The sequence below is a fragment of the Gracilinanus agilis genome, chromosome 2, assembly GCF_016433145.1.
Source record: "Gracilinanus agilis isolate LMUSP501 chromosome 2, AgileGrace, whole genome shotgun sequence".
Taxonomy (NCBI): Eukaryota; Metazoa; Chordata; class Mammalia; order Didelphimorphia; family Didelphidae; genus Gracilinanus; species Gracilinanus agilis.
Window position 1 is genome coordinate 266,543,203 of NC_058131.1, and position 22,330 is coordinate 266,565,532.

Sequence of the window (22,330 nt, forward strand, 5' to 3'; positions counted from 1 at the left end):
TCTCTCTCTCTCTCTCTCTCTCTCTCTCTCTCTCTCTCTCTCTCTCTCTCTCTCTCTCTCTCCCTCTTCTCCTGCAACTTCTATTTTTCTTAGGCCTCTCTCTTGCTTTTCTCTTAGTATTTTTAATTTCCTCCCAGCTTCTATCCTCTTTCAGCTCTTCTTTCCATAGTCTTTCTAAGTACTTACTCTTCCAAACCTTCCTTCATGTAAACCTCTCCAACTTCAACTACTTCATTTCCAGACTCCTTGTTGCTCTCTCACCTTGAAATAATATTTCCATACATTTTCATGTTTCTTCCCCTGACTGAAATTGACCCCTCAAGGATTTTCTTCCTTGTTTCACTGATATTTGGGGAATCTAGTCTAGATGTATCTCTCTACTATATACTCACCATACAGAATCAGATTTGTAGGGTCAGCATCCTGGATGAATAATCACCATAATTCTTTTCACCTTCATGTTACTCCTCCCTATTCATGTCCTCTGTGGGGACAATCCTTTTGGCCTACCTTATATCTGTTAATGTGGGTGTCTGATGTTACCTAATGGAGAGGAGGAGGAGGTAACAGTTGGCTAAGTGGTTGGGTCCAGTTGTAATACTGACACACCCAATTGAATCTGTTTCAGAAGAAGTTTTTTTGGTGGTGTGTCTGTGATCTGGTAAGAGGAATGTGATAAATCAGAATGATTAAGGTTTGGAGTAAAATAATTTCAGAGGTTTCAGAGTGGAGAAAATGTTTTGCATTTTGACAAATAAGTATCACTGAGTTTAGGTTGCTTGCTTTTAATTTGATATCTCTTGTTTCTATATTTATATAGAAGTTTTTGTAATTTGATGGTGATTGTTTTTTGGGGGGGGTTGTTGTAGGGGCAGCTAATTGGCACAGTGGGTAAAGTGCTAAAGTCAGGATAGAGCCTGGAATCAGGAAGAAGGCCTGAATTCAAATCTTCCCTCACACTTACTAGCTGTATGACCAGGACCAAATCACTTTTCTGTTTCTTCATCTGGAAAATGAACTAGAGAAGGAAATGGCAAACTGCTCCAGTATCTCTGCCAAGAAAACCCCAGATGGGCTCATGAAGGGTCAGAGATGACTGAAAAACAATGTTGTGGAGAAAGTATTTCTTGATTTCAATTTCTTGTATTACTGCACTCCTCCCCAGGGTGTGGTTTTATAAAATAAAATTGATGGGGGGAAGAATTGCAGCAAAATTCAGGTGTTCATTTACCTTAAGGGATACCACAGCAAATAAAAATGATTAAGCAAAAGAATACTTAAATTAAAAAGAGTTTAAATTCAGTATCAGCCCTGTCTTTAAAATGAGGACTTTTTTCTTTCATCAGTTACCTAGTGAGTACCTACTCTATGCCCAGGGTTCAAGGTCTACTGCTAAGTGTTACTGGGGATACAAGGGTGAATAAGATATTTTCCTGGCCCTTAACAATCTTACAGTATTCTGTAAGTTTTGCTTTTAAGAAGAATGCCTTTTTATTTTAAAATGTTAATGGTGTACATTGAATGTGCTAAGAAAAGGTTTTGTTATTAATTTGTTATGGTTGGGTGTAATCATACTGAATGATGATATGTGCTGAGAAGTGAAGTAAGTGACAAATCTGTCTTGTGTATCTTGTAGATTTCTGGAGTAGAAAAGGTAGAAAACTACATGCTGAGAAGAGAGGGCAGATCGCATTCGGTGTGGGAAGTTTGCACTTGATATGGAAAGTAGTGCAGCTGTTGATGCAGTTAGTCAACAGCTATCATTTATTTAGCCAGTGCTTTGTGCCAGTCACTGTGCTGACACTAGGGATAAAAAGAAAGCAAAAACACTGCCTCTGGCTGTGTTAGCCACTAGTAGAGTAGATGAAAAGTAATCCCAGAGGAGAAGACACTTTAAGTAGCAGCTGGGGGATTAGGCCTCCTGAAGAAAGTGGGACTTGAGTTTGAGTCTTGAAACCAAGAGAAACTAAGAGGGGGAAATAGAAGGTGGGACAGACCATTCCAGGCAGGGGGAAATAGCTGGTGAAAGGGACAGTGTTGATAATATTGTATGAGAAAAGTATTAAGTAGACCAGAGAGTACCTGGAAGGGAGGAAAGTACAAGAGGTCTTTGAATGAGACACAAAACATTTTTTATTTGATGCTGGACATGATAAAGAGTTGCCAAAGTTTATTGAGTAAGGGGTTGCCATGGCCAGACCTCTTTAGGAAAATCACTTTGACAGCTGAGTACAGGATGGATTGGAATGGGGAGATACTTGAGATAGGGAGACCAATTAGAAAGCTAATGAGTAATGATCAGTTCTAGAGTAGTGGCTGTGTGAATGGAGAAAAAAGGATATCCTGTCACATAAGAAAGAGATGGTGAAGGGAGAAATACTAAAATTTGACAAGTTAGATAAGTGGATGGAGTGAGAGGGAGGAATTCAGGAAAACCCTAGGTTGTGAATCTAGGAAGATGGGAGTGCCCTTGGCAGTAATAGGGTAGTTTGGAAGAGGGGATGGTTTAGAGGAAAGATAATGATGTCTATTTTGGACATAGTGAATTTGAGATGCTTATGGAATATCTGATTTGAGATATTCAGAAGGCAATTGGTACTTTGGAATTGTAGCAAAGGAGTGACTTGGACTGCATATAAAGATCTGAATAGAGATGGTAATTGAGCCCGTGGTTGCTGATGAACTCACCAAGTGAAATAATGTAGAGCAGGGGTTCTTAACCTTTTTGTGTGTGTCATGAACTCATTTTGTAGTTTGGTGATATTTAGGGACCCCTACTCAGAAAAATGAGTATAAAATAAAATGCACAAGATTGTAAAGGAAACTAATTACATTAGAATGCAGCTATCAAGATACTTTACAACATCACAGACCCTAGATTTAGAACCTTTGGCATATAAGGAGAAGAGAAGAGGACCCAGACAAGAGCCTTGGGGGACATCCATAGTTAGTGGATGAGACATGATTAAAAAATGAGCAAAGGAAACAATAAGCAGTCAGACAAATAGGAAGTGAAACAGAAGAGAGCAATGTCATGAAAACCCAGGGAGAAGATTGAATCTAAGAGGTGATCAACAATATCAAATGCTGCAGAGAAGTCTAGAAGGAGAAGGATTGAGAAAAAGCCATTTGATTTTATTATTGAATTATTAAGAACTGTTTCTGTAACCTCTTCCACTTTCTGCCAACATAATGCTCAGTGTAGGCCCCACATGTAGGACATAACATGATGTCTGAGCTAATAGGATTTAGTTTTGCTGACACCCTGCTATGATGCTGTCATTTGCAGGTGTTTCTCGTGTACAATTCAAGTATGGGCTTTTGTAGATCAGTTCCATGGAATGAGAAGATGGGAGTGCTTATTATCATATGAAATTCCTGTTTTTTTGTTTTTTTTTTTAAACCCTTACCTTCTGGCTTGGAGTCAATACTGTGTATTGGTTCCAAGGCAGAAGAGTGGTAAGGGTAGGCAATGGGGGTCAAGTGACCCTTTCCCAGGGTCACACAGCTGGGGAGTATCTGAGGTCAAATTTGAACCTAGGAACTCCCGTCTCTAGGCCTCGCTCTCAATCCACTGAGCTACCCAGCTGCCCCCTGAAATTCCTGTTTTATACAACAACAAAACTACTAAAACTTACTGCCTTTTTTGTAGTGAAGATTTTACCATTTCAAAGATTAGAATTTTCATGAGAGAAACCAAAGCCCAGGCTATTTCTGACATACCTTTCTGAAGTGCAACGATGGCACAATTGGTGTTCCTTTCCCATTTGGCCTTTTCCCCATCCTGCCCCATGCCATTCCTTCTAGCTTTCCTTTCCCTCAAAGAGATCTGTTTTATATGAAGATCATACCATTGTTATTAATTTGTTTTCTTTCATCCTATTTCTTGTAACTGACAGATATCAACCTGAATTCTCCTAACAAAGGTCTGCTATCAGATTCAATGACAGATGTACCTGTGGATACAGGAACTACTAGGACCACCATTCCTGAGGGTCTGACAGAGGCAGAGGAAGAAGAGCTCAGATCTGAACTCACTAAGGTGACAAGAGTTTTCTTTGCTCAAAATTACTTGTAGCCTTCTCTCTTTAAAGTTTGTAAGGGGAGAAGATGCCGCATTGTCCTTAAAAAATGTTTTATGATGAGAAACCATACTGTGACTGAAATCTGCTGAGGATGCCATTCTGACCATGGTTGCCTGTTATTGTTATATCTGGTAATAGTCCATGTTTATATAATGTTTGCCATTTATAAAGTAATTTATTCACAACTTTTGAAGTAGGTGGTACAGATATTCTTCCTGTTTTATACATAAGGAAAATAAAACTCAGAGAAACATCCATAATCACACCTGGCAATTGGATTGGAGACTTGGGTTTTCCTTTCTTTCCATAGCTTTATACTGCTTCTTGAAGCCAGTGATTTGATAGATCTTGTATAAGATCATTGAATAATGATGTGGGTACATCCTTTTCCCTATGACTTTTTGTTATGGTTTTGACTTTGAGATGATGAGTTGGTATGGTAAGAAATAGTTTAAGTCTTGAACCATCACAAGAGAAGGCAAGGCTTGGATGATGGCAGCCACCTTAAAGGTTTTTCTATTTTCTTTTTCTTTCTTTTTTTTTTTTTAAACAGAGCTGAGAGTTCATTCTTTTGTAGAACTTCTGGTGAGAAATTTCCTTCCACCAGTGTTACAGAGCCAGTATGTTTGAGATATGGGTCTTGAACACCAAGTTTTCCTGACCGAGACTGAATCTCTAGCTACTATGCTCTTAGAGATGGGACAAGTGAAACATTATTTCTATTATCAAAGAACCTTTTTCAATAAGACTGAGATCTCCTGGTATAACTTTTATTTATATTAATTACTAGAATATTTTGCTGTTTCTGTTAAACTTCTTATGATATAAGGTTAAAACTGAGAAGCTTAAGCTGGTAGGACATAGAGAAAGAAACTCACTAAATGTTTTGGCAGACTTATTGTAATTAAAAGTGTTAGCATCAGATTGCTCAGGTTATAGTCTGTTTTACCCCTTACTAAAACAAGGGATAGAAGTGGTAGCAGTACCTTGTTCTGTTTTAAAGGATATCTTTTAAGACCACACATTTTTTGGTATTTAGAATTCAATTTCAGTGGTTGAATAGGCTATGTTAATACATAACCTTCAAACACCAGTATATCAGGTTTCATATTGCTGAGGAAAATGCAATAACTGTTTGTAAGTTTGGAAAAGGTTAAGGGAAAATAAGCATACATCCAAAGGAATTGATATTTTTCATTTTGTGGATTTATAAATTAAATACTGAGGCCCTATATACAATGACATGGTAAAGGACTTATTCTATCACTTGCAAACCCCAACTCGAATGGCCTAGATAATTCTAGGATGTACCATAAGCCCTATTAGTATCTGCAGATGGACTTGTCATTCCACATGTAATCTAAGTTGTATAATTCTTGGGCCTTCATAGTCATTTCTCTAGTAAAGACCTCCATTGACTTTTAAAATGTATCACAGTATATTCTGCAAAATTACTGCTTCTAGGCCTTCTAATAATATGGAATGATTTATTTGTTGCGATTATTAAAATTACATCTAGTTTTGTAAATGAAAAACTAGTCTGTAACAGAATTCTCTCTGACCTTCCTCATGATATTTCCTATTGGCTTTGACTTGTAGCTTGAAAGTTAGAACAGTGACAAGATTTAGAGAGACAAAATTTTGTTGCAAAATGCTCTAATGACAGATGGTAGCTTGGAATTATTATACTTGGTAGCCTTGTTTGATTGTGTGAATTTCAGTAAATTGTTATTTTATAACAGTTTTTTTATTATTTTTCCCCTGGTTTTACATCATATATCTTTCCCAGTGTGCCCCCTCTACTCACTCCCAGATTGGAATGAGAAGACTTGGGTTGAAGTCCTCCTACCTTTGACACAGACAGGCTATGTGACCCTGGCAAGTCACTTAACCTTCTAAGTGTTCTAGACAACTCTAAAATAGGTTCTTAACCTAAAGTCTGTGAAGTAGTTTTGAGTTTTGTCTTTTAACACTAGTATATGACTATACCTTTATTCTCCCAACCTCTTGCAAAGGCTTTTAAAGTTTTTGAACTACTTATTACAGCTTTAACTTTTTGATATCTTAATCACCAATCATGAAAATTGTTTGTTTCAAAGTCAGAATGGTTTAGTAGAAAAGGTGGTTTTGGAGCCCCAAACCCTAAATTTGAGTTAAATCCTGAAATTACTAGTCAAGTGAACCTGGGAAAATCATACTTTGTCTCTGAACCAGCTTCCCTATCTGGGTAGGGCTAATAATACTGGTACTACCTACCTAATAAAGTTGTTATAAGGAAAAAACCCTGTAAAATTTGAAATAACAATAGAAATATAAGTTATGATTGCTGAAATAATAAACATTTTTATTATTTTGAAGGTGGAAGAAGAGATTGTGACATTACGACAGGTTCTGGCTGCCAAAGAGAGACATTGTGGTGAGCTGAAGAGGAAGCTAGGCCTAACTCCCTTGGATGGACTGAAGCAGAATCTTACAAAGAGTTGGCATGATGTTCAGGTCTCCAATGCGTAGGTTTCCTCATGACTCTTCTCTGTATTATGTGCTTCTACCTTTCTTATATGCAGTTGTGCTCAGAGACTGACCATTCTTTCTGCCTTTTTTCAGAATGAGTTAAGTTTGTAGTGAAAAGAGATAATATCTGCTTAGTAAAAGTATATAAGGAATGAGTGCTGTATCTTAGGAAATATAATTTTAATTATTCAAATATGGAGCTAATAACTTTTCATAATTTTGTTTTTAAAGGTGGAAACACTAACTCAATTTTCATGCAGGAATTGAAAAAGAGATGATGTATAGGAATTCAAAATCAAGGGTACCAATTAATTTCACATTAGAGATTGATTTTTTTGATGGCACATATAGTGTGATACAAATTGAAATGTATACTTTTCCTGAACATAAGGACATAGCCACATAAGTTTGGAATTTCCAGCCCAATAACTATTCTAATCTTCTAAAATCTATATTTATTTTGGCCAGTCAAATTAAGTCTGACCTGTGAGTTCATCTGGCCTGTCAACATGTCTGGCCTATTATTTGAAGAATTGCAGATTTTCAAAGAAGGTGGGGAATGAAGAAGTAATCCTAACTTTTCTTATAGATCATTGTTCTAATTTCCTGGTTCCTGTTATAATCAGTGCTCTGTGGTGGGATGGTCAAGGCAGGAGAAGAATATGTACTTTGTTAACTAGGATTCTCTTTAAGAAGCTACGACTCTGTGGTGGAACTGAGACTTTCCACAAACCATTCTAACATGAATCAGTTCTAATTCCTGAGAGATTGCACTGTTTTAAGTACAGGTGTTTAAGTTGTCAGGCAGATGTGGTTTCAGGGTCTGCTACTAACCATCAATTCTTTTCTTTCCCATTTCTCCCTAAACACTTAAAATTGAGCCCCATTATTTAATGTTAGCAATGTATGTACCCAATGATATTATAACTGAAAAGGAACTTATTACTTCTTCTAGCTCCTTAATCTGGTTCTACGTGGCCACTTTTTGTATGAGGTCACATAGCATATGTTAAACAAACTAAACTAAACATCACTAAAGATAAAGGATAAAACTATTTAGTTGTACATGATGAGAGTTCCGGGCTGTGAGTGGATATTTTCTAATAATTTGATTCTTTGCTTTCTCCCCTACTATTTAATATGTAATTTGAACCCTGATTTAGAATCTTGATCTAGTAATTCACCACCAGAATTTCTGTTTTTAGCTATGTGAAAACATCCGAGAAACTTGGAGAGTGGAATGAGAAAGTGACACAGTCTGACCTGTGAGTTCATCTGGCCTGTCAGCACCACTCTGCCCTTTATTCTTCCTGTTCTGTGCTTCTCTTTCAGGTGGCAGGGAGGGCTTTGTGTGCTTGGGGTAAACTTTGCTTGGTTTCTGATGACTAATTGGGTGTTTTCTCTCTCTCAATTATCAATAAAACGAGACCAAAAATATCTTGACTTTTGGAAATCCGGGTGCCAGTAGCTGTAAGAAATTTCACTCAGTTACCAGACCACACTTAAAACTTCATTTTACTTTGTTCTTAACTATAATTGGATGACATTATCAAGGTAAAGTTCTCTAGCTTCGAAGAACATTTTTCCCTTGCCTGATTGTTTAGCCAGCATGTATTAAATGCCTTCTCTGTATGGATTGCTATGTGGAACATTAGGAAAGAGCCAAAGTTTAGATAAATCCTAGTCACTGATAGTTGTTATGGAGTGATTACATTCTGATTGTTCTAAGGCAAGTTAGTTACTTTGGGTGTGGCCAGTCTGTTCTTACATATGTCTTTGAGACTTTAGTGAGACATCCCTTAAAGTCTTTGGAAAGAGTATTAATATCATTTGGACATAGATTTTAGGGGTAGAAACTGAATAGATTACTAGCATAAAATAGTTATTTCTATACTCACATCCTTTTATTTAAGGTTTTCTACAGAGTCAGTGAAGATAAGAGGTTGGTTCTAATCTAGCTAGAATACATTTTTATAGGTGGGCAAGGCAGGAAGTACTTTTGAAGTGGATACTCTCCAGGACTTTTCCGGGTCTTGTTTTGAAGGAAGTGCTACTGTAGTCATCAGAGAACATGAGCAGAAAATTCCTGTGTTTGAAAGGAAAGGAAACCCTACTGTTCCCTAGCACAGTAGAGTACAGCTTAACTTGAAGGTGATGGAGGACCATTATCTTGAGCTCAGCTTGGCTATAGTTTTGTACTTTGATTTTTCTCATATAAGCTAAGTCCTGGTGGTTTGGATCTCAAACCCTGGCTTTGTGTTGCTAGTTTGCTCAAACAATGCTTCAGCAGTAATTTTACTTTGTTTAGGACTTGCAATGGAAGTTTTTAATGTCATGTTAAAGGGTATGGGATCCAGATTTCTTTGGATATAAGGCAAATTTATTATTCAGAAAATCTGAAAAGGATTAAACTAAATAAAATTAGGTTAGGTGGTCATCATATTTTCTGAGGTGGGAAGGGGGTCCCTGATATGTCTGGTAAATACAGTGACTGGGCATGGAAGGGAAAATCTCCAACTGGAAAAACCAAAATTAGAATCCAGAGAAGCATAAAGTAAATAGGTAGTACTGCAGGTAGAATGTTGGACCTGGAGTCAGGAAGACCTAATTTTGAATTCTGCCCTAGATATGTGACCCTGGGGAAGTAATTTAATTTCACTAAGCCTCAGTTTCTTCATCAGCAAAGGATTATTAGAAGTACCTACCTCACAGGATTTTCATGAAGATCAACAGAGATAATATAAATGATTGTGGTTGTGTTTAGGAATGAAGATTCAAGCTGGGAAATTCAGTTCTAGAAGAGGAAGGGAAGACTCCTGTCGTGCTAGAAAGCCAACTGTTTGTTTGACTCAAATCTGTTCTTAGAACTTTTGGGCTTTAATGGTGGCTTCATCTCTTCTCTTGCCCTAAGTTTATGTATTGGTGAGATCCCTTCAGGTTCATCTTTTCTGGTAAAGCTGTAAGCTTGGACTTAGTGTGATCAAGAGTGGAGAGTTAGAAGGCAAGGCAGGCTTTGTACCAATTGAAGACATTTCTAAGGTTACTGTTAATAATTCCCACAAAAATCATCCTTTTGCTCTGGTAGCTCAAAATACTTAGAGATCAAATTTTTTACTCTGAGACAAATATGGTAGGTTGAACTGGTCCAATGTTCTGTGTAGGGAAATAAGGGCACAGAACTTGGAGTTAGCATCCCCTAAATCCTTGTGGAAAGCAAGAGTAAAACAAAGATGAAATCCTAAGATAATGAAGTATTTTTAAACACAAAATATTAATGTCACCATTAAGAAGATTTAACACAGTTGATGTTAGTCAACTGGAAACACTTGGGAAACTTGACTAATTAATTTCTCATAGCAAAATGAAGAAATCTAATTGTGTGCTGTCCAAAACTACAGTTTATAAAATTATGTGTTTTATCAGAAGTATCATATTATGGTAGGCTTGGGAATTGAGGAGCTGTGGTCTTTATTTTTTTTTAAAACCCTTACCTTCCATCTTAGAATCAATACTGTGTACTTGTTCCAAGGCAGAAGAGTGGTAAGGGCTAGGCAGTGGCGGTTAAGTGACTTGCCCAGGGTCACCTAGCTAGGAAGAAGAAGCTGCTGTATCTTGTAGTGCTTCACTAAGGCTTATATTTTAGTGAGAAAAGAATATTAATTTATTATTTTAATTACTTTTGGGAGGTAACTTGGTATCTGAAAGGATAAGGAGCTCCTGCTATGTATGAATTAGTTACTAATTTCTGATGATGGGGAGAATTATAAATGTTATTTCAAAACCTAGAGTTTGCTTCTGAAATACAGAAGGAAAATATGCTCACTGGGGTTGGAATCTGGTTGAAAATATTGCTCTTGAAACACAGGCAAGAAAAGCCCTAAGATAAAGAAACCAGTTCCTCTGTCTTATTTTGAGAGAGTATGGAAACAAAAGGTCCCCCCCCCCCTTATTTATCTCTTGCTTGGTAAAACACCCTATAAAGAGTAGTACTTAAAAGTACCTAGTTGATGCCTTACTCAGGAAGATTTTAGTTGGGGAAAGATTAAATTACTCTAGCTAAGCTTGAATGCCTATACCCATCACTTATTTAGTTACAGAGAAAGTGGCTGCCAGGAATGTTGGTACCATCTTTTCTAACATCCATGTATTTGTAGATACCTTTCAGCAAGCAGTACGTTGGAGGACTGGAATGAGAAATTAACCCATTCAGAAGCGTGAGTGTTTGAAACTTTAGTGCAAAATTTTCTTTGTTTTTGTATTGGGTTAAAAGAAAAAAAACATTGATGTACTTAAGAGTTTCTGTGCTTACCTACTTCCTTTGATCCATATTTCTTTCCCGGTTGGGAAAAATGCTTCACTATTTATGGAATATAACATAGCTATGAGTTACCTTACTCTCAGTAATTCCCTGCTTCATTTAGTTATGAGAGTAGGGATAATGAAAACTCTGAGTCACAAGTTGACTTGCAGTTTAGATTAGTACTGATGGGAATGACCAGGCTTGTGATGAAAGTCAATATTGGAGGATAAGTACCCCCTTTCTCTCTTCTTCTTTCATTCTCTCCTCTTGACCCAGGATGAACAATGCTTAGGAGTGGGTACTGGGAGCCAAAGGCCAGCCTAAAAGAAGGAAAAATGGAAGAAGAATAAGATCAGGGAACAGCAGAGGAAGGAGAAAGTACATGTGGTGGGGAGGGTAGAATGCTGACAGCTTCACAAATGCTATTCATTGACATCAGGGTCTTAAAGTGTCTATCCTTAGTCCAGGTTCTTTTTCTAATGAGTTATTTAGCACACCCTTTAGTTTTAGTTTCCACAGGCAAGAAAAGCCCTAAAATAAAGAAACTAACTCCTATGCCTTATTTTGAGAGAGTATGGAAACAAAAGTTTTTTTTCTCCTTGTTTACCCTGGGGAACCACTGTTTAGAGCTTTTTTAACCTATAAGGACCAAGCAAATAAATTGATAGAAAAATTTTATTATAATTTTATTTTGAAATTAAAATTTTCATCCTGTCTCTATTTTCTTTGCCTTGTGTATATTTTTTTTCCCCGTGGTTACATGATTCTTGTTGTCTCCCTCCTCTCTTCCTTTACTCCTTTCAAAGTTGACAAGCACTTCCACTGGGTTATATGTATATATATATTATCACTCAAAACTTATTTCCATATTTTTCATTTTTGTAGCAGTAATCTTTTAATATCAAAACCCCAAATCATATACCCATATAAACAAGTGATAAATCATGTTTTCTTCTGGATTTCTACTCCCATGTTTCTTTTTCTAGATGTGATAGTATTCTTTCTCATAAGTCCCTCAGAATTGTCCTGGATCATTGCATGGCTTTTAGTAGCAAAGCCAATTACATTTGATCATTCCACAGTTATACACCGTTACTGTGTATAATGTCCTCCTGGTTCTGCTTATTTCACTCTGAATTAGTTCATGTAGGTCTTTCCAGTCCTTACAGAAATCCATCGATTCATCATTCCTTATAGCACAATAGTATTCTGTCACCATCATCTACCATAATTTGTTCAGCCATTCCCTAATTGGAAAATTGAAAATTTTTTTGTCACATGTGTATATTTTTAAAAATGTACCACATCAATTCATATGGGTGATTCCTTCATGGTATTCTTAAATTCCATTATGTTTTTTTTTAACCCACGATGTTCATTTAAGCCTATGGTATAAGTATTGTCCATACTGCAATCTAGGACTGTTGTTTTCAAGATATTCTCCCACCATTGTTTTCTGGGTGAAGAAGGTTTTCCTCCTCGTTATATTTCAGTCTTCTTGTCATATTTTATTTTGCATAAATACAGATGAGATTATATAATGTTAACATGGTTTTTATGCATTTTTAAAAAAAAGTCAAGTTTGAAGATTAAGCCTTATTTTGAATTTCTAAAATTATATTTTGCAAGTGGTTTGTTTATCATAGAGACAGTCCTTTTAAGCTTCTTTTGATTTAAATAACAGATTCCTAGCAGTTTAACTGGTATTAGATTAAAAGTAATTGTGACCCTAAGTATGTAAGTAAAATGATCAATTTTTTCTTCATAAAATTTGTACTTGATTCACTTAAGTTTAGAACTTTTAATAAAATCAAAGTGCAAAATGTGACTAAATATTGTTGATTAACCTAGAAGAACAGAAGAATATCTGGGTTTGGGAAAGCTAAGGAGACACGCAGGGCAATATTCTTACTTTTTGCCAACAGAGTTCTGGACAGTGAATAACATGTTCTTCTGGGTGGAGCCCTGCCCTAATCATTTGGTGCTAGAACCATTCCATAATTGTAATAGATTTTTATGTGAGACTTGCTATTCTGTATTAAGGAACCTTCTGACTGAATTTGCATGTGCTTGATATTGTTTGTTTGGCAGCATAGAACAGGCTTGCTGACAAGGTAGATGATGGAAGACAGATCCTGATCACTTGGTTGAAACAAATGAAGAATAGGATGCAATTATTAAGAAAGTAATGCTAAAAAAAGATCCCTTTCAGACATGTGATGGTTTCTTTTCTAAAAAAAAGATATGCAAGATTTTCTTTCTCTAATGGAGCATTTTATCTGAGTTATTCAGCTTTTTTTGAGTATTTGAGTAAAAGAATTTATTTCAGTTGCTTCACATTAGTAACATTGAAGATTATAGTTTTTTGGAAGGAGAAATGGTCCTGCACAGTTGTTTCCTTATACCTGTCACTTATTGGTTAGCTTTGGGGAAGTAATTTAAACTCTCAGAAACTTATTAATTTTCTCATTGGTACAATGATAGGGTTGGACTAGATGCTCTCTAAGATGTTCCTTTAAATTCTAAGATATGATGACTTGTATTACTAAAAAAAGTAGAGTCTCCTTGGACCCCTGAGGGTATACAAACAGATTCTAGACTTTGGTCAGATCTAACATGTTGATGTTATGTTTATTACTACATTTTGTTTTTTAAGTAGACAGACTTTCTTGACTTTTGGAAATGTTAGTTACACATTGTACTCAGAGGAGGACATTTTGAAGAATCGGTTTTCCAGGTCTGGTTGTGTTTATAGCATTCTTATCAATTGCTGAGTATAAGAAATCTGGGAGTGGGATTTTCTTGCTATTGTTTTAGTAGATTAACTTTTTCCCTTTAACAAAATATGTCTTGCATTTTAGTGTAAGAACTAGTTGGTAATAAAATGAATATTTTCATGTCCATTTCTTTGATTCAACATTTATTAAACTCCTGTTAAGCTATTCATAGGACCCTGTGCTGGAGGATATAATAGCTGACAATTTTATAGTAGTTTAAGGTTTGCAAATGCTTTGTATAGATTATCTCATTTGATCTTCACTATATCACTGAAGTAAGTGCTATACTTATCTTCATTTTATAGGTAAGGTGGCTGAGGTTAAGTGACTGTGCCATAGTCACATAGCTAATATATAGAAGAGAAGGCATTCAAATCCAGGTTTCTCTGTCTTTAAGCAATTTTTAATCTAGCAGAGGGAGATCATATGTAAAGAAATAAAATATAGTTTAATATATGACAAGTATAGAAGATTAGTATACAATGCTTTAAGAAAGCCAGCCTATGAGATCTGGTCACTCATAAATCTAGGGAGGGATCAGGGAATACTAAAAAAAAAACAAACCCCAAAATAAATAATTTTCCAGAGATGGGAGGTCCTGAATTCAAATCTGGCCTCAGACAATTCCTAGCTGTGTGACTCTGGGCAAGTCACTTAATTCCCATTGCCTAGCCCTTACCACTCTTAGTATTGATTCTAAGACAAAAGGTATGGGTTTAATTAAATACATTTCACCTTGACATCAAACCCAGAGTATTTATGTCAGGCTTAGAATTGAATTGTCCCCTACTTACCCACTCCAAATCTAGTAAAGGTTCATTGAGTACCACCTTTGTCCCCAAAACTGTGCTGACATTTGAGGGAAACATTCTTAAATAGCTTTTATAGTTGGGGTAAGAAGACTTACACACAGGAGTCTATTGGAGAACTCCTTAAGACACTAGTCAAGGTTTAGTTTGTGTGATACAGATAATAAAAGATCAATGTGACAGGACATAATCAGAAACTTTCAAAGAGGTCTTAGAATAATAAAGGAAGAAGTAGAACTTGAATTTGCCCTAGAAAGATGAGTAAGATTTAGTTAGGTAAAGAGGAGTGGAGAATAGTATGAACATAATTGCTAAAGTAAGAATGAGAATGGAGTGAGTATTTGGGTGACATTGAGGATCTTGGCCTGATAAGAATTTTGTGTTGGTTATACCAAGAAATTAGATTGGCTAGTTGGAATGGCACCAGATAGTGGGGGTCCTTGGATACCAGCTTGAAGAGTTTGAACTTATAGCCAGTGAGACCCATTGAAGAATTTTGAATAGGTAAGTAATATGATAAATATTTAGAAGATTAATTTCTGAAATACCACATTATTAAAAAGGGAGAGTTCTTTTATTTTGGAACTTTAACCAAATGACTTAACAGCCTGATCGTGATCTTATTAGAGAATACTATTAGACACACTTGCTTGAACTAATATAAACAATATTATTGATGAGAGTAGTAACTTTCTACAGGCTGGCTATCTCAGCAGACCAAATCTTGTTCATTTCAAAGTGATTATAGTCTTGAGATATATTCAACTTCACCAAAGATTTCTCCTCCTTTGACCCTGGATGACATGGCTATAAGTATTTTTTTTAATTGGAGGTGGGGAGGATAGGGTTAAATTATTTGTCTAGAGTCATACATCTAGTAACTGTCTGAGACCAGATTTTAATTCAGGAAGATGAGGCTTCCTGACTGTAGGTCAACACTCTATCCACTGTGCCATCTAACTGCCCCTCTATCAAAGCTCTTGATGCTCTATGCCAGAGACTATATGACTTCTGGTTCCTTCTCAAGGTACTTCGAATCTCTGACGAGTAAGCTTTAACTTTTTCTTTGTAATATTTGCTAAATAAGAGGAGGCAGTTCAAGGTTCTAACTCTTGACTCAGGTACTGTCTCCCTTAGAATAGTTATTGGCTATAACTTAGTCACTAAGTTTTGTGCTAGTGCCAAATTCCTTACCCTAAATAATGAAAATAACTTCAAAAATACCCTTGAGAAGGCAGATGTGCTTAGTGACTTTTGGTGGAAGGAAAAGTACCTAAAGCACAAACGCCCACCTTAGTATTAAATTCAAGATGAAATTCTGTAAACAATGGTATTTGAAATGATTTAGTGTTAAAAATTGAAATTTATATCCTATCTTAAAGGAAAATTATGGAAATAGCAAAAAAATTCTTGTATTTCTTTTATTCTTACATGTGAAATGATACAGGAAAAAATTGATAAACACTGAAAATGTGTGCATTTAGAACACAAGTGACAGAACAATGGATTTATTCTAGAACTTTGCTATTAACTACCCTTCGCATACTAGCATAATACTGATTTACTATTAATGAGGAAAGTTTAAATTAAGGTAATAAAAATGGTGTATATTAGCTTAATGTTTTAATTTTTAAATTTTTAAAATTTTAATTTAATGTTTTCATTAATAATTAGCTTAATTAAGTGTGGCTGAAAGTAACTGAGAGGATTTTCTTAGCTCTTGCCTCCAAAAATGGCACTAGTTCTCCTGTCATGTTGTCACATCCCTAATGGTCTCTGTCATTCTGGTTCCAATTTTTTTGTACTACCATCCAGATCTTTCTTCTTTTTTTGGTGATGAAAGTTTGATTCAGGATCCTTGAGAAGTATGAGTATAGTATGGGAGAAGGAATGTGAGCCATAAGATAGATTCAGATTAACTTGGTTACATGCTTTCAAAAAAATGTGGTATAACACTGCTTGTGAGCCCTTCCCTTTCTTAGGGACACTGTAGAAAAGGACCCTATGTAGAAGTGGAGGAGAAGTTTTTCTGTGGCAGCACCACTATTCACTAACTTACTTGAATCTTTCCTTTGGGGCATCTTTTCTGGAATATAGGGTTGCTTTTTCCTTGCTTTGTGGGTTTATTTTGTGTCTTGTTTGGTTGTTTGGCTGTCTTAACTTGTTTTTCTTTTATCTAGTTATAAGAAGACTCAGGAAACTCTCTCCCAGGCAGGACAGAAGACTTCAGCTGCCCTGTCCAATGTGGGCTCTGCTATCAGCAGGAAATTTGGAGATATGAGGTAGGACTCCTTTCCTTTGAAATGTCATTAATCTTTGTCCTGAATTTCTGTTAGGGAAGAGTTTGTCATTAGAAAAATGAGAATGAGAATTGATTGTAGGTTTTTGACTTGCCAAAGTATGATGGTCACAAACTCAACACATGGTCTGATGATCTCAGCTACTTACCCCTTTTTCCTGCTGCCTGACTTTGTCACATTGCTTAAGAGCATGTCCATTTGAGTGCCCCAGGACAGAGGGGAGATTAGAAAATTAGTACATTCTGCTCTTTGGTAGCCATTCTGGGTTTTGTGGTACTAAGATTGTAGATAATCCTAAAATAAATTTAGACTACTGAGAGTGGCAAAGTGATTTAGAGACCACATCTAGCTCATCTCATTTTTGAGATAAGGAAACTGAGTTTAAATCATTTGCCCATTGTTAATTGCAGTTAATGACAGAAATTGATAGTGACAGCTCTAAACCTCTTCATTTTCCCATATTTCAGCCTTCATCACTAGATAATTGAAATTTGGCTTATGATATTGCTTATAGCAATATGCATGCAGGATACTATAAATTCATATTGTGTTGGTATCTGACTTTGACAGTAGTATAAATTAGACAAAGTATTCCTGTAAGCATTACACAGATAGCTTGTTAGTATGAATCTTTTTTTCTTTACCAATTTGCTTTTCTAAACTGATAAAAGTTAGTAAAGGCAACTGCTAATCTTTAAATTTTGTAGAAATAGAAATTAGTTTTTTAATCAGCATCTGATGGAATTTTAAAATTTATATAAGAATTTGGACTCTAGTGGATCTGTTTTCATGGTGAATTATCTAAATACAAGTGTATTTAGTATTTAAAAAACCTAAACAGACCATAGGAAAGCTGTAATTACTCTAGATATTTGGACTTCTTATGCAATCCAATTTTTAATCTAATTTTTCTTTTGTGTACAAGGAGTGAGTTTTCCTTTACCTGAGATTTATTTTGCTTCAGAGTCATCCAGCTCATAAATTAGAAAGTGATGAGCAGAGAAAGTTCTTAATGGGAAGCAAATACAAAGTAAGATTTTCCCAGTGATGTTTCTTCCATATTTTGCTTGATGTACATTATTTTCAGACAGGTTAAAACAGGAGCATTTCAGTATATCTTTCAGCCAAAGTTTGTAGCCAGTTTTTCCACCTACTGAAAGGTGCTCCTTTAAAGCAGTTGTCTTTTTCTCTCTCTTCTGAAGTAAAGGAGACAACGTAGTATGTTTGTTAGTATTTCTAACTAGTGGTTACAAACATCACTTTCTCCATGTTTTATGTAGGTGTGGGAAGAGGGCTTTGCTTTCTTCACCCCCCCCAAAAAAAAAAGCTGAAATATGTATATTAGTCTTAAATAAAATATCTAACATGTTTAATATCTAAAAAGCAAATTCTGGAGGTATTTTGTGCAAGTTCCTGTAACATTTCATTTGAAATTACACTGGACAGTTCTTTCATCGGAGCTGCACTTTTGGGGCCTCTTCCTTCCCTCCCTGGGCCTGTGGGGAGCTCAGGTGGTAAGCACTGGTGGTAATCTCTGATCACATTCTGCTGGTTAGTGGCACATTCTCATTTTCTTTATAATTTGTCTACTGATAGATGAGGAGTGAATTGAGAGAAGTACTAGTTATAAGAAAATTTGAATTTTAAAAATCATTTACAGAGATTAGTTTTTTTAAACATGCTAATGCATCTTTGAGAATGTACTTTCTCAGATGCCACTTGTTGGGGATGCTTTGCCTTAAAATACTTTTTTCTTTTACTTAAAAAAACAGCTTAGGAGATCTGAAAAACCACAAATGTTTGACATGTGTGACTTAAAAATTTTTTTTTCTTGATAACATTTAGTTTTTTTGTCACCTTTATTTCCAAATATTTTCTTCACTCTACTAAGTTAAAAAGAACAGCAGAAAGCAGTTTAGCAAAACTAACTTGACATATCAACTGAGTCTAATGTTGTATATAATGTTCTGCATTCATGGTCTCCTCTCATTCTCCCACCCAACCTCTATAGTGGCTGAATTTCTTTAGAAGTCTTTTGAGAAAGGATAGTTAATTTGTTATATAACATTTTTAGCTTGAGATCTAGGCCAATATTTATATCTTGCAAATGAAAAAATGAGAATTTTTAAAAATTGTTGATTTATCCATATTTGGAACTTCATCCAGCTCATTTAAACTAGATGTTTCTCTAATACCATCAAGTTTTCCTGAATGGAAATTGGGATAAGATTGACTGAAATTTTAATGCTGATATTCAGCAAGCTAAATAAGATTCAGAAGACTGACTTATCCTTTTTTTTATTAAAGCATATAATATATTCATTTTTGGAAGACCTTTGATAGGAGATCCTAGTTCTAGTTTTGTATATTTACAAGGGGAGCTAGCTGTGTCTCCTTTGTTTTCTTGGTACTGAAGCTAAGAAGATTATTCAGGTTTTGGAACTCTGTACAATTTGTAACTACTGAAATCGAACGTTAAATTTTGAGGATAATAGAAGACTTCCCATTTGTGAGGATTGTGACTCATTGTCCCCAGTGCATGTGATCATAGATTACGGGGAGTGTAGTCACTTGCCTGCAGTGGAGAGACTTACTTTGAATGAATAAAAATAATCTCATTATTTTTTTATTTATACTAATCTACCACTTTTTCTACTTTGTCTTACTGTTCTCTGTGTGTCTGGATCCTGTGCAAGGAGGAAATAGGGATTTGGAAGTCAAAACTAAGTCTCTTTGGAATTCATTGCTTCCCTCCTTTTAAAAGGAGACCAAATTCTATTTTCCATTTGACTGATAAAATTTAAGGCAACTAAAGGATTATACCTCTTCTTGCTGATCTCCTAAAGGTGGTACTTCTGTCAAGGTCTCCTGAACATTGACTATACTTGGTCATAGTTCCCAAGTGAACTTTCAGATGACCTCCATTTAATGTAACTGTGTACTTCTAAGAGTTCCCGGAAAATTCTTAGTATACTTTTAAAGTACTCCTGTTGCTTTTTCTTAAACTGGCTGAAGCAAGATCTTTGACTCCATTCATGAGTTTTAAATCTCAAGTCCACACCATTCCTTGACAATATAAATAGATTCAAGCAGGAATTTAGGTAAATCCTGGATCATTATGGGATGAACTTTCAAAATACATTCTAAATCTTTTGTGGGCACTTTCACAGAAAGGGAAGTATGTAGCTTGTTCACGGTTATGACCCTTTTGTGTCTTTGGCTAAGAATTCCGAACTTTTAGAACCACTGATCTGACTTAGTCTTATATTTCTAATGTTCTTAAGTCATTTCATTATTATAGTGAGAAATCTCTGGTATCTTCCTATGCGACTCCAGATTGTTGAGAGTAGGACATTGATTTTTGAATATTTAGTTATGACTAAATGATCTGTGAAGATCAATGATTCTTTGACACTGAAGTGTTTGAAAAAGAGTCTTGGAAATGAACTTACCTGATAATATCTGCAATGGATTTTAAATTTTACTGCAAATTTAAAAATAAATATTTTAACCAAATCAGCTAATTCAAGTATCTCTACTTTTCATTCAGCTGATTTGTTCAGTGTGCCTTGGTATTCATTTAAGTGGCTGAAAAAAGTACTCCAAATTATTGATGCAAAGCTAATTAATTAAGAAAGATGTGACCCTTGCCTATGAGATATTAAATTGAGGGAAAACTGTCAACTGGGCAGGTACCTATTGTAGAGGTCCCAAAATGTCCTTTAATTATCATATGGAAATTTTCAACATCACAGAGCCAAACACTGCATGTATGGAGGTCAACTTGTTTCACAGTTTGTATCTCTGTTACTTTTTAATGCTCTTTTTTTTGGTGGTTCAGAAAAGGGTTATGAATGCATAAGAATTTCTTTGAAAACATTTTATGGTATTGAATATAAACTGAACTAAAAGATCAAAATACCATGTGTGCTGCATGAATAGCTATGCATTCAGTTTGGGTTTGCCATTTTTTTTTTTACTGGAATATGTAGTATTTCAGTAGTTTGGGGTTAAGAGTCTTGTATAGTGCTCTGTAATATAATTATGCACCCTCACAGGAGCAAGATCAGTGACACTCAGATTTTGGAGAGGTAGTTGTTATTTGTTGGCTCGTACAGTGAATGAGTTTGCACATATGGGCTCTTGGGCTTGTTAGCCTCTTGTCAAGCTTGTTTCAGTATAAGGAGGTATTGTAGTTTGGAGTCAAAAAACCTTGTGTAAGTGGCTTGCTAAAGGGGAGGGACTGTGGGGGTTGGTTTTCTTGAACAGAGGGGATATTGAGCTGGTCTGGGTGGCTGGATTTCCTTGCCTAATTTTGTATTTTTTTCTTTCTTCCTGCTGCCAATTATTTTGTGTTTTTTTAGGGCTCATCCCTTCTCGCATTCCTTTAGGTAAGACTAACCCACCATAAGTATAAAATGAAATGCTTTCTCCAGAAAGCAGGATAACACTGATACTGAATTAATTCTATCTGGCCAATATTCTCAGAAAGTTGGAGTGGAACTAGAGAAGGGGGTGAGGGGTGTGTGTGTGTTTTCTCATTTCTGTGTGTGTGATGTGTCCTAAAAAATCCTAGACTGTCACTTTCTATTATTCTACCTCAGTAATGTTTTTAGGAAGATTTTCATAGTGCTTTAGAATTTGTGCCATTTCCCCCTTAGTTAAAAGCTGAGACATTGGTTCTAATAATAATAATGCAGTAGGGGCAGCTGGGTGTAGCATAGTATATAGAGTGTCAGTCCTGGAGTTGGGATGTCTTGGGTTCAAATGTGGCCTCAGTTACTTCCTAGCTGTGTGACCCTGGGCAAGTCAGTTAACTCTCATTTCCTACCTTTATTGCTCTTGAGTGTTAGAATTGGCACCAAGAAAGACAGAAGGTATGGGTTTTTTTAGAAATGCTAATTCAGTGGCAACTATTTTGGTACTGCATACCTTATAACCATTTTGGTAAACTTATGGCATGCATGCCAGAGGTGGGGCACTCAGAACCCTCTCTGTGGGCATGCCCAGCACCACAGCACAGAGTTTAGAAAGCCAGAGGGTCACAGGGTGGAGCTGCTCCCCTCCTCCTCTCCCTGTAGTTTGCAGTTTTGGCACTTGGTCTCTAAAAGGCTTGCCATCATTGCTTTATAACTTCTGCATTTTCTCCCTTTTGAAAAACAGCTTAATCCAACAAACATTTAAGGGCCTCCCTGCCCTTCAAGAGCTTACATTCCAATAAAGGGGATGTGATAGATGCACAAAGTGTTTCCTAAGGTAGATTATGAAAAGAACAAAGGAGAAGTACAAAATGTCATAAGAGTTTTTGAGGAAAAAGAGAACATTTTGTATTGTTGAATCAGGGTGGATTTCATAAATGAGGTAGCACCAGAGCCCATCTATGAAGGCTTTCAATAGGTACATATGTGGGGCAGATGTGCATTCTTCCTCTCTTTACTTGTATTCCGTAGAGTAAATTTTATTGTATACTAGCTTCATCCAAATTAAACGGGCATTTATCAGAGAAGTCTGTATCTTTTTATACTGACAAAAGCAGATCTTGCAGGCT

At 35.9% G+C, this 22,330-nt stretch overlaps 1 protein-coding gene across 7 annotated transcripts in view; it reads left to right on the forward strand.

Moving 5' to 3' along the window:
• Positions 1–22,330, forward strand: part of TPD52L2 (TPD52 like 2) — a 34,100-nt gene that overhangs the window by 6,141 nt on the left and 5,629 nt on the right. For 2 of the 7 annotated variants that reach the window (XM_044663886.1, XM_044663887.1), the window contains exons 2-5: positions 3,900–4,042; positions 6,444–6,592; positions 7,802–7,861; positions 16,663–16,764. In XM_044663886.1, the coding sequence (XP_044519821.1) occupies positions 3,900–4,042; positions 6,444–6,592; positions 7,802–7,861; positions 16,663–16,764 (454 nt within the window). Of the gene's footprint in view, positions 1–3,899; positions 4,043–6,443; positions 6,593–7,801; positions 7,862–10,750; positions 10,811–16,662; positions 16,765–21,146; positions 21,174–22,330 lie in introns of all 7 variants that reach the window. The other 5 variants (XM_044663890.1, XM_044663891.1, XM_044663884.1 and 2 more) reach the window with 4 other exon arrangements.